At 48.6% G+C, this 15,700-nt stretch overlaps 2 protein-coding genes across 2 annotated transcripts in view; one reads left to right on the top strand and one right to left on the bottom strand.

Annotated features, from left to right (window-relative positions):
• The window catches only part of CA6 (carbonic anhydrase 6), a 23,771-nt gene extending 21,619 nt beyond the window's left edge, over window positions 1-2,152 (bottom strand). Inside the window, exons 1-2 of the mRNA XM_064171764.1 lie at window positions 2,136-2,152; window positions 1,171-1,710 (exon numbers count right to left, since the gene is read on the bottom strand). Coding sequence (XP_064027834.1) covers window positions 1,171-1,710; window positions 2,136-2,152 — 557 coding nt within the window. The remainder of the gene's footprint in view (window positions 1-1,170; window positions 1,711-2,135) is intronic.
• ENO1 (enolase 1) lies at window positions 1,432-15,700 on the top strand. Its single transcript, XM_064171848.1, has 12 exons — window positions 1,432-1,534; window positions 6,253-6,347; window positions 7,628-7,723; window positions 10,160-10,218; window positions 10,788-10,857; window positions 11,053-11,186; window positions 11,345-11,567; window positions 13,134-13,331; window positions 13,542-13,743; window positions 14,128-14,236; window positions 14,668-14,726; window positions 15,233-15,700. Exons 2-12 carry the CDS (start codon window positions 6,263-6,265, stop codon window positions 15,300-15,302), a joined length of 1,305 nt encoding a protein of 434 aa, XP_064027918.1. The 5' UTR covers window positions 1,432-1,534; window positions 6,253-6,262; the 3' UTR covers window positions 15,303-15,700.

The raw sequence follows: 15,700 nt of genomic DNA, 5'->3' as shown, positions 1-15,700 counted from the left end.
GAACCAGTCGCCTGAGTGGTCATGTTCTCATTAAACACCATGGCATGTGGTTGCCACTGAGCACACAGAAAGCTGAGTGCTACTTTCCAGGGCTGGGGGCTCTGCTGGTCACAGAGCACCCAGCTCATTCAGTGCTGCATGGTTTGTGCTTCTAATGCAGAAGGCTGAATTATCAGTGACCAACTGGAGGGTTTTTTCAACATCCAGGGAGGGACTGGAGCTTTTCAGGAGCACGAGTCACTCCATTTTGGCAAAGTCTCTAATTCTGTGGCCTGGTGTTGAGCTCTCTTCTGCTCCATTGCTGTTTTGGTCACAACATAGCTTCCTAGTATGTGTTTTGGGGCAGATCCAGGCAAAACCCTTGGTAAAGTTTTTGTTCCTATTGGCACACTGGTATCTGAGGTATCATAACCAACTGCACGAGTGCTCCTTCTCCACACCAGGAAGAGTAATGGGTTTTCCCCTCAAAAATCAGGTTAGAATATATGATACTGGTCATTAACCTTCTCCTGGAACTAATGAACCACCCTCTCCTCTTGTCAGCCTTCTTGCTGGTGTTAGTCATAGTTTCTGCATCTGCCCTATGGACAGTTGGACTTGATGCTCTTAGAGGTCTCTTCACACCGGATGGATGCAGTGACTCTGTGAACACGTGGCTGTGCCTCACTGCCCAGCAGGCAGCAACGCGATTCCAGCCACAAGGCTGAACCACCCTCTTGAGGAGTCTTGGCTCAGCTTCCAGCCTTAGTGACAAGCACAGTGGTAAATTCCTCCTCTCCCTCCCCACGAGTATCCATGTTCGTACAGGAACATGCAAAGTCTGTATGAGAATCATAGAATTGTTTTGGTTGGAAGAGACCTTTAAGATCATAAAGTCCAATCTTTAACCCAGCACTAAGCCACATCCCTCAGCACCACATCTGCCTGGCATTTAAACTCCTCCAGGGACGGGGACTCCACCCCTGCCCTGGGCAGCCTGGACCAGGGCTTTGCACCCCTTTCTGGGATGAAATCTTCTCGCACGTCCAAGCTATCCGAAGTGTGACCTCACTAAGGGCCAAGCACTGGGGACCATCACTTTTCCAGTGCCTGTGCACGCAGCCACGACGCACAGAGGAAGCGTTTCCCCCGCGGGCAAGGCAGCAGAGGACCCTCCCGGCCGCCCCTCACCCTCCGCCCTCTTCCCCATCCCCTCCCTGCGCCTGGGCGGTGCCAGCGCGGGAGGAGGAGCCTCCGGCCCGGCCCCGCCCCTCCCGCACGGGGATTTTCCACGAGGCTGAGCCGCGCGGGCCGCCTCGGCACGTAGCGCACGCACGCGAGCCCGCCTCTGGCGCGAGGAGGCGGTAGCCAATGCGAGGGCGGCTCGGGGCCGGGCTGGCCAATGGAAAACCGGAGAGGGTCTGAGCCGACCAATGGGGAGCGGGACGAGGGCGGCTCATCTGCATGGGGTGGGCTATAGCCTGGCGTCCGCGCCGCCGGCCGGCCTCAGTCAGAGGGGAGCGCTGAGTCGGGCCGTGCTGCGGTGGGGCTCTAGGTGAGTGTGGCGGCAGCGGCGAGGCCTTTGAGCCCCGTGGCCGTGGCGTGGCCGCAGCCGCTCCTTCCCCGTAGTCATGCGCGGGGCGAGAGGGGCCGCGGTTTACCCGCTCACTCGCTTCCCGGCCTCTGAGGAGCTCCCACTGCCCCCGTGAGATGAGAGCGCGCCGGCCATGCCTAGCGGCAAGAGCGGGCCTGGGCGTTCTCCGGGGCCGTGCAGGCTTCTTTGTGAGCCCAGGCCTCTTTGTGAGCTCTGTGAGCTCTTCCCGCTGCACAGCAGCCCAGCCGGGGTGGCGGGAGGCCTACTCCGGCCTTATCCTCGTCAGCGTGTGCGGCGGAGGGGTAAAGCCTTCCGGGAAAGGTGATGGGTCAGGGCTTCTTTCCAAGACAGGGCTTAACCTCTCTCTCTTAATCATTAACAGTTGTTCTCGGATTGCGTGCCGTGATTTGGACCTTCCCCTCTGTGGTGGATGTCCTTCAGCTTTGCATCTCAAACATTTAATGTTTGATGTCGGCACTCAAACCCGTGCCTTAAGTCTCCCAGCGGGGTTCATTAAGTAGTAGGTATCTCAAGATAGAACTTGGGGGGAGCAGCACCTGACGATAATTCGATGCGCATCCCTCGGTGCTAAAGTGTGGAATTAAAATTGCCTCGTAACCAGCTTACCTCGCAGGGGGTTACAGGCGAGGATCTTGCTCTTTCTCCTGCCCGTTAGTTGCCTGCTGAGTCACAGGGTAGGGTTATGACTTTCTGAGGCTGGCAGGAAGCAGTGAAATTCGTCATCCAAACCCACAGTGCCGTTTCAGGCCTCCATCTTACCTAACAACGAGAGAGAAAGTAGTTTAACGTCTCTGTGACTTAGTCTCTGCCAGGCGTTACTGGAAATGCACTGGATTGTGTTGCAGTGCGTCGAGATGCAATGATACCGTGTGAATGCAGGGGAGGAGGGCTGGAAGGTGCCCTTGTTGGTCCACGTTCAGTTTTGAGGAGTACTTCAGCAGTAGAACATAGTATTGATATTTTAGCATCTTATACAGTGGGGTCAAAGGTCTAAGAGCAGTAAGTTTCATTTCCCAGAGTGGTGATGGTAAGAGACTTGCACTCTTGAAGGATCCTTTAAGCCTCATGTAAGGCTTCCATTAATAACTGTGTAGAAGGACCCTAGTAAGAATAGTTCTTCCTGTGGCCATAGAATCTCCATTCAGGTGCTGTCAGTCCTCAGTCTTAACCTTGTCCTGACTTAAGAGGAATGTGTGTGCAGAATAGCTCCAAGCACAGGTTTCTTGGTGATAAAATTGGCTGTTAACAAAACCTCGAAATGATTTTTTTGGGTGGGAGTGGTGATTTCTTGGACTTAGTTGCTGTTAAAGGTATCACTCAGAGCTGGTAGTGGTGCAGTGGGCTGTAGCTTAACCTTGAAGTAGGTGATCACTTGGGAAGGCCAGGAGGGCTGCCGTGTGTGATTCCTCCCTTGAAGGGAGTCAGTGACCTTGCCAGCAGATTACGGTACAGAAAAGGATTTAAGCAATGCAATCATTAAATATCTCTCTGGCATTTGCATGTTTGGCTGGCTCCATCGTTTGAGTGCAAAGGTCTGGTGCTGGCATATGAGCCCTCTTGCATTCAGTTAGCATTTCCACAGCCTGACTTGTATGTGGACTGACCCTTGCTTTCTGGCTGAGTTGGCTGAGTTGATGCAGGCAGGTTAGGTTACTCGGTTTGTGATAACCCAAGCAGCGTCAGATTTTGACTCTGGGAAGAGCTCAAAGGGAAAACATTGCTGAGCACAAAAGTGGGGGGATATGCAAAGTGAGGCAAAAAAAGAAAGTGTCAGGAATTCCTGGAATGGCGTGGTGCTGTGAAGTGCCCCCTTCTAAAGAAGAGGGAAGGACCGATGGAAAGGTCATTTGTCAAGGACGCTTGAGTAATGTCAGACCTGGCAGGTGTTTTCAGTGGAAGCTCTTGCAGTGTGTATTCCTTAAGTGCCACAGTAGTGGCATTGCACTGAGGCATCCTCTGAACTAGCTGGTTCTGAAAATGAAACTGAAGCATAGCAGGTGCCAGCAGAACAAAGTTTTCTAAAGCCCTTTCTAGATAAATGAGGATTCTTCTGCTCTGCAGGGAGATAAGGGTTAGTGTGGACGGGACTGATAATGAGGGAGTTGCAGAGATTTATTTCCAGCATGCATATTTACTGATTAAAGTTAGGGGCAGCGTGAAGGCCATTTTGAAGTGAGTTGTTTTACTTCTTAGATTGGTTATCTGTCAGCGTGTGGGTCTAACATCTTTGAGCTGCCTTTACAGCGTGCTGAGACACTGCAGAGCCAAGGGGACAAACCAAATGGGTGCCCATGTTTTGAACACAAGGAGGCAAAAAAACTGCCTGTGGAGTAAGAATGAGTGTATGAAATTAGCTCCCCTCCACACACACACGCTCCAGGAGCAGCAGTATTTCTAAGGTCCTGTTTTCCTTGCAGTAACTGGAGAGATTCGTGACCATGTCTGTAAACAGGGTTACCACCCACGCTGGCTTGCCAAAAGGCCAGCTTCCAGATAGTTCTGCTTCTGAGCCTGCTTCTCTCCAGATGAGCTGAGTTTGGTGCCAGTCGATGCCTTAGAGGCATTTGTATGACTTGATTTTTAAACGTAGCTGAGCTTACATAAGACATTCCTCACTGCATTGTTCTTAAGATGAAGCATTTAGGCACATGAGAAAGAGGGGGGAAAAGTAAGTATTTAAGTAGTGGTGATTTCTTTTTATCCTTCCTTATAAGAGGAAAAGCTATTCCTGTAAATAAATACTCAAGACAGGGTGTGCCTATGTTCTTAATTAGAGCTGTGGCTGTTTCTATTTTAAGACAGGTTACATTTGGCTCTGAACAGCTGCTGTGCATACTGAGGACTGTTGCACTTTAGTCTTTTAAAATCAAGATGAATTCGAACTGCTTAGAGATTTCCTGAGTTAAGATTGCTTGGCTGCTTTTAAGTGGTGAGGTGACACAATCCCTTAGATCTCTCTGGAAATGAGGCTTCTGGTTTAGGCGCTTCCCACCTGGGTTAAGATTCCTGCCTTCTCAACATACAGACCTGTCTAAAGAAGTTTGTGTACCCTTGACACCCTTGGGCTTTGTGGGAGAGGGAGCAGGCAGCGGGTCTCATGAGAGGTGAGAGTTTGGTGCCAGCTGTGGCTGGTTCAAGCTGCTGAAGGCTCTAGGGTGCACCAGCAACCAGGGTGTGGGACAAGAAGTGTCTAGCAGTAATTATCAGCAGTTAGTGTGATGGATCTCCGGGGAAGCTGTATTTGTAATGGGGATGCTGCCTGCTTTGGTCACCTGCAGGATTACATGGCAACCTCACGGCCACCCCAGCTCAATTTGGAACTGTTGGAAGGATGACAGTGTTTGAGATTGACCACTTAATCAGTGGAACTTTTTTCCTGAGAATGACAAGGAGGCTGTGATCTGCTGAAAGAAAATGGTGCACTTCTGCAGTGGAGGTCAGCAGCAGGTGTAACCATGGGGAGAAGTCCTTGAACGAGTAGCTGTGTTGTAAGAGATGCTCCACAAGCAGGGCAGTATCCAGAGATGTGAGCAGGAGAAGAATCTTGGGCATTGTGAACTGTCTAGGCTTGAGCCCCGCCTTAATGCTGTGCAAGGGGAGGGAAGGCCTGAAATTAAGTTAACTCCTGAGGTGGAAGATTCTTGTCTCTAGTTGGAGTGGAAGAACCTTCCCTAGTCTTCTGTAATGCTCCTGCATAAGACAGATGCTCCAGGATTGAAGACTGAAGAGTCTGAGTAATAGATGAGATCAGGAAAAGCAAACATGCAAAGCTGATCAGCCACCCACCACTTTCCATCCAGTTCTCTAGAGGAGTTAGCTGCCTACTAGGAGCTTGCATTTGTGACTGCTGAGAAGCTGCTGAGCTTGGTCAACCTTACAGATTAATCATCTGCTCCTACTGTTGAGTGTGAGGTCTAATGGTATGGCAGTGAGGATCAACCTAAGAGAAGCTGAGTCTTTTAGGAGTTTGTAGGATTCACTGGACCACGTGGGCCAAGGGCATTTTTGCCAACAAGCTGGGCAGACTTACAAGGAGAGCTTTAAATTTGACTTAGCATGTGGGAGGGGAGAGAGCCAGAGGCTGCTGATCTTATGAACCAACAGAGAAATGGTTGTGGGATGTCCCAAAGGAATTCAGACTGGTTTGAAAGGTGGCAGTCAGTAGCCCTCCTAAAATGCCTGTAGCAATGCCCACAGCATGGGTCACAACCAGGAGGAGGTGGAAGGCCCTGTGCACTTAGAAAGCTGGGATCTAGCTGCTGTCACTGAATCTTGGTGGGCTGAATCACAGGATGGAGTGCTGTGATCAGTGGCTACAAACTTCAGGAGGGATATGGTGTTGCTTTTTGTGTTTTAAAAAGTAGATTGCACAGAGCTGTGTTTCAAGAGTGCTGACTAGTAGGTGAAAACTGAAAAGAAGGTAGATTAGTTTGGACATCAGGATTTCTTTCATGATGAAGGTGGTGGGACACTGGAAGAGGTTGCCCAAACAGGTAATGGGTGTCCCATGTGTTGAAGGTCTGGTTGGGCAAGGCTTTGAGCAGTCTTATCTAATAGAAAATGTCATTGTCCATGGCAGAGGTGTTGAACTAGATGATCTTTGAACATCCCTTCTGATCCAAACCATTCTATGATTAATGCTAAACTCTTCTTTGCAGGTGTTTAAAGATGTCCATCCTTAAGATCCATGCTCGTGAAATCTTTGACTCTCGTGGGAATCCCACTGTTGAGGTAGACCTTTACACCAAAAAAGGTGAGTCCTTAGCTGTAGGTGCTTAGTTGGTTCTTCTATACAATAGAACTCAAGAGGCAATCAGAAATTTACAAGCAGTCCTACTGTAGCAGTGGAGCTGTGCCTGCTCTTTCCTCCATACATACAACCTGTTGCTGAGCTCGCTGTAGACAATGCAGGAAAAGCTTCTACCTCATTCTGCTGGAATGAATTTGCTGAGTTCAGCATAGTGCACTGGACAGTGAAGGGTTTTATGAAGTGTTGCTTCATGTAGTCTATATTATCTTTTCTCCCCTTGCCCTGGGCATTACCTGGGATGGAACTTTCAGAGTGAGTTAACAAGTTCCTGTCCTGAAGCAACTGTTAATGGTCTTAGTTTGCAGAGTTCCCTAAACTCTGTGACTCTACTTGAAGATTAATTCTTGGTTTGTCTAGCAGCCACTTTGTCTAATGAAAGTCTTCTGCTGCAAAGTAGAACCTTGGCCAACTGTTACTGCTCAGGCAAGACTAAAAAACTTGTCTAATTGGGTTTTCACATACAACAGCTTATATTTTTTTTTAATTTCTTGTGGGACTTGCCTGTGGTTTGTTAGTTCTTCATCCCACATCTGATAGGGTCTGACAAAGGCATTGTGCAAATGCACAGCAGCATGGTTTGCTGGAATGAGCAAACACAATGGCTCTAATACACTCACTAAATAGCTGATCTTTCTGCCTCAAAAGCTTAGTGCAGTCATTAAATGAGATTGCCCCTGCTAAGCTCTTTGCTGGAGTGGGATAAGGGACCAGGCTGGAAACCAAAGCTGGCATCTTGAGCCACAAGCAGAGCAGACTCTGCTGATTTGCTTGAAGCTCAGCATCCTTGGCTGGAAGAATTGGGCTGTCTGGGTGGCTGTGCTGTGGTCAGAAGAGCTTGAAACTTGTCTTAACAAAGCAGGCCTCCTAAGTGTCCCTATTATGCTGTATCTTAGAAGAATTTAAGAGCTGGCCAGGCTGAGCTCCAAAGTAGATTCAGTGAGTAAAGCTAGATTTGGAAGAATGGATGACTTCCTAACATAAAACACTCGAAATGCACAGCAGAAGAGGGTGAGTGAGGCAACGTGGTGTGCATCGGGAGGAGGGAGGTGCTGCTGAACTGATGATGCTGTAAAGGAGCAGCCATCTCACTTGGGCTCACTGTGAACAGACATGACTTAGACATCAGCTCCAAGGATGGAAGTATGTGGTAGGCAGGGAGGGCAGATGGGTGGAGGACAGGTATGGATGTGCTAAGGCAGCTGATTTTTTTCCATTGTAAACAGGTTTGTTCAGAGCTGCTGTTCCCAGCGGTGCCTCAACTGGAATCTACGAAGCTCTGGAGCTTCGTGACAATGACAAGACACGCTACTTGGGCAAAGGTAACCCTGAATTTTGGTTCACCTGTTACAATGGCTGTGTTTCTGCATATGCCAGATGGTAGCAGAGGACACCTGGGCTTCTTTACTGCTGTCCGTGTCCTGCACAAGACATGGCACTTCAGCCAAAGCAGCAGGGAATGACAGTGAGATGGTAGCAGTGCTCACCACACACAGTATGTGTGGCACAGACTGCTGGCTTCCCCGGAGTTCTGTCTCCAGCAATGTGGTGGTCATCACTGTAGCTCTGTTGGTGGCTACATGGAGCTCAGGCATGCCAGCTAGGTGATGTGTCTAGCACAGTATATCCAAACATCCTGTGTTACACCAGTTCTGTTGCCATGCCTGTTGGCTCCTGTCAGAATAGAGAGTGCTCTGTGGTGTCTTGTAAGAGCATCCAAATGACCTGTTGCAAAAGGTTTGATGCTGCAGCTCATCAGAAGATCTCTTCCTAGACCAAATCTTCAAATAACTTTTGGATGCATCTGCTCAGAAGTGTTACATGTCTCTGCTCTGGCACTGTAGATCCCATTTAAATCCTAAACTTGGAAGCTTATTGCAACTGCTGCCCCCAGCTAATGTGCAGCTTGACAGTGGTAACCATGGAAGAAACTCTCATTTCAGACTAATAGCTAAAGCCTCTTTAACCTGTCATTATAGGTATTCAGGATACTTAAGTTTGTGTGTATGGTGTAATACTTTAGCTATCTGAGGATTGATTTTATGTTCTGAAAGGTAACTAAACACAGCAGTCAGCAGACTGGGCTGGGAACAAGGAATAGCTGTATACAAGATGTCATTACCTAATAAACCTCATAGTAATGCTTACAGCTGCTCTGAGAGCTTGGGTAGTCAGGACACCTTTAGCTTGCTGCTGTAAAAGCTTTGGTGATGCCTTCCAAATACAGGCAATCAGCTCAGTTTTGGGTGGGAAGAGAACTGCTTATCTTCAGACTTCTCTGCCAGTCAGGTAAAAGGAAGCTGGAATACTGTGTCACGATTAAGAATGGGCAGTTAAAGGGGGTGACTATTGAATTAGACTTGGAGGGCCTTGTCTGAGGAGATTCATGGTTGTTAATACTCTTATCACAGAATAAACTCTTAGATGAGTGAACATCCCAGAGAGCTGGAGAGCTTCTGCTGTTTACCAGGGCATTTCCTCGAGGAGAGCAAATGAGTGCTAAATGTGTGTGCTTAGACCTGTTAAGTCTGATCCTACAGGCACGTAGCTAGGGAGTGGCTGAGCTGAAGGGGTTTGTCAGCTGGGGAATAACTGTAGTTAGGAAAAAATAATTGCTAAATGGGATGAGTTGCAGATAGCTGAAAGGGCTTTAGTAATACAAATCTGCAGACTTAGAGCATTTAAAAGACAATTAACGTGGTTCAGGGTGCACTTCATTAGCATTTGCCAGTCCTGAAGCTTAGGTCTTTGGAAATCTTAGTACAGGGGTGGCAGTGTTCCTTAATGGTAGCTGGCTGATGGCCTCTGCTCAGGGAGAAGCAGAATGTTCATACTGGAGCTGCTGCTTTGCACAGTGGTGGGTCTGCACAGACTGAAAGGATAGTGCTGTACTCACGCTTTTATTTCTGTCTGCTTTATATCCCTGTCTGAGGCCAGGAGCGGACAATCAATTTCTGTTCCTTTATCCAGGAGCAGAGACAGTCTCTGTCAGCACTCCAAGTGTCAAACATGAGCTAAGGTGATGCATCAGCAGTGTTACAGAATAACAGCAAATGGTGAAATGCCTGAGCTGCTGCATGCTCCTGGGGAAACCTTTTTCTTTGCCTTATCCAGTCTGGGAATTAGATAGCAGTAGCCTGTGCTGAAGACTTCCAAGTGCTGCCGTGCAGTCCCTTGAGGTTTGGGTGCACAGTGGTGTTTGCAGTAGTATGGAAACCTAGGTGGAAAGACCAGGCACAGCTGTGCTGGCTGATACAGTTTCCTCTCTCTTGAACTCTGCTCGGTATCAGGCACTTCCTGACATGTAGGCCTGCTTACCTGTTTGTGTCCTTGTCTCTTTCTTGCCTGAGTGGCTTTTGGCTTTGGCTATGAGTCTTTATCTCTTGTCCGTTTCGCTTCTGTCAGGTGTATCCAGAGCTGTTAAATATGTTAACCAGTTCCTGGGGACAGCATTGTGTACACAGGTAATGGATGTGCTTACAGTGCAGCCCTGTCACCTGGATGAATTTCTCCAGTGCATGGTCTTGCAAACTGACATTGCAGCAGGCATTCCTACATGATGCTGACTTCATGCCACTTCCATTCAATTGAGATGACCTCTCTAAGTGTTCACAATTAGCTGTAAGCTCAGGTTGGATTTGAGGTTGAGTAGCATGAGGTAATATGTGTTCTTGGGATTCTGGTGTTACTGAGATCTCCTACTAATGCCTGCATAACCAGTGTGGTTGACCACTGTCTGATTTGCTTGTTCCTTCCAGGTGTCTCAAAAGCTGTTGAGCACGTCAATAAGACAATTGCCCCTGCACTGATTAGCAAGGTAGGAGCAGTCTGTCTTCTGCTAACATCAGCTAATGCTGTGTGTCTTAACTCGTGGGTTGTATCTCTAGAGAGTTAATGGAGCTGTTTTTTGGGGGTGGGGTGATAGCCTGAGTGTTTGAGTGCATGTGAACAAACTGACTACAGCAATTGCTTTACTTAATGATTGTGTCTAACAATTAAATGTTCTGTAGAAGCCTGGTGTGATAGTCTGCAGAAGTACCTAGGCACCTGAGAGCTTCAGTGGTGTGCAGTTAGATACAAGCTGCTTTGAGCTTGCACTGAAGGGGCAGGGGGGCATAAAATGGGACTTGCTCCTGTGCTTTGCCGGGCAGATAGGAGTGTAAACGTCACAAAATCAAGAGGTCAGTTTACAGCTTTGAGTGTGAGGAGCAAAGCTAGCTTTTACTGGATCCAGTTGCCCCATCAGCCTTGATCTGCTGGCAGGATGACAGGAACTAGTCCCTTCAGCTGCTGGTAGTTGCCCTTATATAATGAGGCAGTGGGTTGGTGAGAGTTTGCAGAGCCATGTTTGGTGTCAAGCAGGCCTTTGTGTGCTTTTCTCTGCAGAATGTCAACGTCGTGGAGCAAGAGAAGATTGACAAACTGATGCTGGAAATGGATGGAACTGAGAACAAATGTAAGTGGGCTTCTGTTGCAGTGAGACATGGAAGGGCAAAGCTTAGTTCTCAGGATTCTGGCTTGCCTTAGCAGAGACAATGGACAGTGCATGGCATGTGCTGTGCACTCCCATAACCAGGACCATGCTGCTGGTATTGCTGAGTGTCTCTGGTGAAGCTGTAATGTTGCTGTAAACGATTTCTCCCTATTTCAGCCAAATTTGGTGCCAATGCCATCCTGGGTGTCTCTCTGGCTGTATGCAAAGCTGGTGCTGCTGAGAAGGGTGTCCCCTTGTACCGTCACATTGCTGACCTTGCTGGAAATCCAGAAGTCATCCTCCCAGTTCCTGTAAGTCTCTTGGTAGGAGTAGCTAAAGACTTGACCTGAGCAAGTTCTTCATGATGCCTCGTGGTCTTGGGTTAAGCTAGAGAATCACAGAGTCTTGATGTAAATACTGGGATCAGTTGATCCTAAACGTTCTGACTCTTCCTTCTGGTTATTCCAAGGCTTTCAATGTGATCAATGGTGGCTCCCACGCTGGCAATAAGCTGGCCATGCAGGAGTTCATGATCCTCCCTGTGGGTGCTGAGAACTTCAGGGAGGCCATGCGCATCGGTGCAGAGGTCTATCACAACCTGAAGAATGTCATCAAGGAGAAGTATGGCAAGGATGCAACCAACGTGGGGGATGAAGGTGGCTTTGCCCCAAATATCCTGGAGAACAAAGAAGGTAAGAATGAGCTTGGTGTGGGAGGAGGTGTAACTGAGAGCCAGAGAATGAGGACCCCACCTGTTCAGTGTGAATGGAAGGCAGGATCAGTAGACTGTAGCACTTGTTGCTTCTGCTTTGCTCTGTTTCTTATCCTGGCAAACTTTAAGACTGGTGTGGTCCAGTGTAGGACCACAGAGTATTCCCTTGGACAGGTTATGTTGCTTAACAGGATGGTTTTGACTTACTGCCTCAATACTGCTTCATTCCTGTAGCAGCATAGGGAATCTTGCCTCCTTGCAGTTGTAAAGTGGTGTGGCAGTGTCTGTGCATTGCAGGCTTCCCAGAAGTCAGCAGTCAACATTCAGAGGAGTTGTTTTTTTGCTGATAAGGAGGGAAACAGTTTGAACTATGCCTGCTAATGTGTGGGAGTGTGGAGGAGTTTGCCTGGGAAGTTGAAGCTTTCACAGCTTCTGCAGCCCAACAGTTGTGTTCAGAAACCCGCGGGGGAGGCAGGCAGCTTCCTGTGGCAGGTGAAATACCTGTCCCTACAAAAATTTTAGCAGAAGAGCTGTTGTTCTGCCTCCTTCACAGAGATGGAGCTGCTCATAAAGCAGTAGAACACTAAAGCTCCAAGTTGGCCAACAGCTTTCAAGTGAAAAAAGACTCTTTTTGCTGTAGATGGCCTCTGAATGCATTGCCTGACACAACACTGAGGCAGCACAGTCAATCAGGGTACTTCTAACCCCATATTTCTCTGCAGCTCCAGCTGGCTGTGTACCCTAGCAGACATCAGTGAAGATGACCTTGAATGACCATTACAGTCCAAGGAATTTGTGTTGCTGACAGCAGCTGCTTTTGCAGTTTGTGCTCTGTTAACATCTTGAACTAAACCCAGAATGCCACCAATCAGAACAACAAACCAACCAACCTGACCAAAACCCCTTTGCTCCAGGCTTCCTACTGCAATTAGCCTGACTGATCCAGCTGCTTGGCTTTGGGTCAGGGTGGCTAGGGGGTTCTTGCTTGTTTTGACCCTACTGCATTTCCTTGCTTGGACGCTGCCACAGAGGGCAGCGTAGTGGGCAGTATCTGGAGCCTCTTCCTGGGTTGTTTTGTGCAAGTGGAGAGCAGGTAGGTCAAGGAGCAGTGCCCTGTGCAGGGGCAGGCTGTGCATCATTTTGCCTGGCAGGGTTTGGAAACACTTCCATGGTCAGCACCTGATCTGGAGCTAAAAGGGATTAAAGTGCAGTCACTACTTGGGCCCACATGCTGAAAGCTGGAAGAGGATGTAGTATCATCCAGTATTAAGCTTTTTTAGGCTGACACACAGTCCTGCCTGAAGAGATTATGGATCCCATAATGGTGTCTCAAAGGTATTACAAGCTAAAAGTAGTATTAAAGTAATTTCTTGTTCCAGTCAGTTCAGAAATGAGAGAGTTTTAAGAACCTTTCCTGCATGGCCTTTGGGCTTTCTGTAGGGGTTAAGAGAGATTCTTTGCAAAGTGGATGTGCTGTTGTTGGTAAATGAACAGCTTTTGAGATGAGGAGCTTGGTGGGAACTCAGCAATACCTTGCTTGTTTCAGCTCTGGAGCTGCTGAAGACTGCTATTGCCAAGGCTGGCTACACTGACAAAGTCGTCATTGGCATGGATGTGGCTGCCTCTGAGTTCTACCGTGATGGGAAATATGACCTGGACTTCAAATCCCCTGATGATCCCAGCAGATACATTTCTCCTGATCAGCTGGCTGACCTGTACAAGAGCTTTGTCAAGAACTACCCCTGTAAGTCACTGTGCAACAAGAAGGGTAGCAGTGGTGCTTAGGGCTTGGTTGCAGAAGAAAGGAGTTAGGCTGCAGCCTCTCCTGTAGAGGACTAAGCACTTTAGAAGTGTTGGGCATGTTCTTTGAGGTGGCTCCTGCTGTAGTGCACTGCTTGCAAACAAGACCTTTCAGGGTGACATGATCTTAAAGCTCTTTTGTATCCCTCTACAGTGGTGTCCATTGAAGACCCCTTTGACCAGGATGACTGGGCTGCCTGGAAGAAGTTCACTGGCAGTGTTGGCATCCAGGTGGTTGGCGATGATCTGACTGTGACCAATCCAAAGCGTATTGCCAAGGCTGTGGAGGACAAATCCTGCAACTGCCTCCTCCTTAAAGTCAACCAGATTGGCTCTGTGACAGAGTCCCTGCAAGCGTAAGTTCTCCCTTCTTGGTCATGCCAGGGCAGGGGCTGGAGTAATCAAGGGAGATGCACATACAGCCCAGGGCTAGGGGAACAAGCTCTGATTGCCTGGGCATCAGTGAACGGGGAATAACTTCACTAGTAGAGGATAGTGACAAGTGAACCTGTGCCTTTGTGGTCTGGATGCATGCAAGGACATCAGACAGCTTCACTGGGTTCAAGTATGTGCAAAAGCAGCTCTTTGTCACTGCACTCTCCCAGTCCTAACCATAACCTGGACCAAAGGGCAGTTCTGCCTTGCCAGAGCAAGACATGCCTGCCACTTGGCAGCAGCACTGGTGCAAAGGCTGCTAAGCCAGTAGGAATGATGTGGAGCTTCATCTGCTTCCCTTCCAGCTGCAAGCTTGCCCAGTCCAACGGCTGGGGGGTGATGGTGAGTCACCGCTCGGGAGAAACAGAAGATACCTTCATCGCTGATCTGGTGGTTGGTCTCTGCACTGGTCAGGTTGGTGTCTGCAGCTGCTGCAGTTTGCCCTTTGGTTTGGTGAGGTAATATGTGGTGATGAAGCTGTGCTGCGCAGTAGATGGGCTCTGCTCTGACTCGAGACAGGCATAATTGCTGTTCCTGGCTACAGGAAGCTGATGTGTCCAATGGGAGTGTGAGAAGGGAACCTGTTTTCTTGTGTAAACTCATCTTGAACCCCTAATTAAAATCTTAGTCACCTCCAGTGAGTGTGTCAGCAGTTCTGCTACTGAAGCTCTTGGCATATCACCAGTCTTTATTGCTCTTTATTGCCCTGGCCTGTTTGAGTAGACAGATATTTGGAGTCTGACACTGAAATAAAACTTGTGATTGCTGTTTAGAGTAACAATCACCATAACTTTAGTGTGGCCTTGGCCACAGTTCCTTCATTACCTCTCTGCTTTCCCTTTCAGATCAAAACTGGTGCCCCTTGCCGGTCTGAGCGTCTAGCCAAGTACAACCAGCTGCTGAGGTGAGACTGGGGTGGGGAAGAGGCTTGAAGGTTAAGTCTGATATAGATTGGATGTTCTGCTAGTGCATTTGGGGCACAGCTTGGTCTGCCTCTCAAACTCTGCAGCCTAAGGGCGTAATGGATGCTGGCAGAGGTGTGCTTTTGGGCTGGTGCTGTGCTTGCAGAGCTGGCGGTAGGCTTGGTGGTGAGTTGGATGGGTACTGTCTAGCAGCTGCGCTGGTGAGGAACATCCTACAAAGCATCTTGTCACACATCTCTGAGACACTGTCCTGGTGTCTGCCATGGCCTTGGGCAAGCGTTTAAGACACTTGGGTAAAGTTAGAGGAGATGGGTGGTGCTGCCTGCTGTAGTTAAGGTGTGAAAGTCAAGTCTGAAGGGAACTGACTCCTGACTGTGGCAGTATCTTAAGTACCAGGTAGCTGAAGTGGTGCAGGACCAGCAGCTGCGCTAGCACAGGGGTTCTACACTGTCTGCTGACATTGAGAACTCTCTTCCCTTTCCATCAGAATTGAAGAGGAGCTTGGCAGCAAGGCCCGTTTTGCTGGAAAGAACTTCAGGAACCCTTGTGGCCACTAAGCTGTGGATCAGTCAACCCCTGTTCTGGTGTAAAGCACTAGTCCTCTACTTAGATCACAGTTACCTGTGCTAGAAAGATAAGGGCAGCTGAAGGAAAAAGACCAGTTTGCAGGTCCTCTTTCCCCCTAGACATTTCCTTCACTTAGTGTTATTACAAGCTCTGATCTGTTACTTGTAATGCTCAACTGCTTTTGGTAGAACTGTCCCTGGGAGGGTTGTGTACCTAACACCCTCTGGGATCATGGTATTGTGACTTTGGGCATAAACACTTCAGTTCTTCTCTCTGCCTGTCTGGTTTTCAATGTCTGGAGCTGTGTGATTTGCAGTGCAGCAAGAGGTACCTGCAAAGAGACAGTAGTGTTTTTACATGTGATAAATAAAAGCATCCAACAACCCAA

This window comes from Pogoniulus pusillus, chromosome 36 (assembly GCF_015220805.1).
Source record: "Pogoniulus pusillus isolate bPogPus1 chromosome 36, bPogPus1.pri, whole genome shotgun sequence".
NCBI classification, from domain to species: Eukaryota; Metazoa; Chordata; class Aves; order Piciformes; family Lybiidae; genus Pogoniulus; species Pogoniulus pusillus.
Note: the sequence above shows the minus strand (reverse complement) of the source record. Positions and strands in the feature narration are given on the sequence as shown.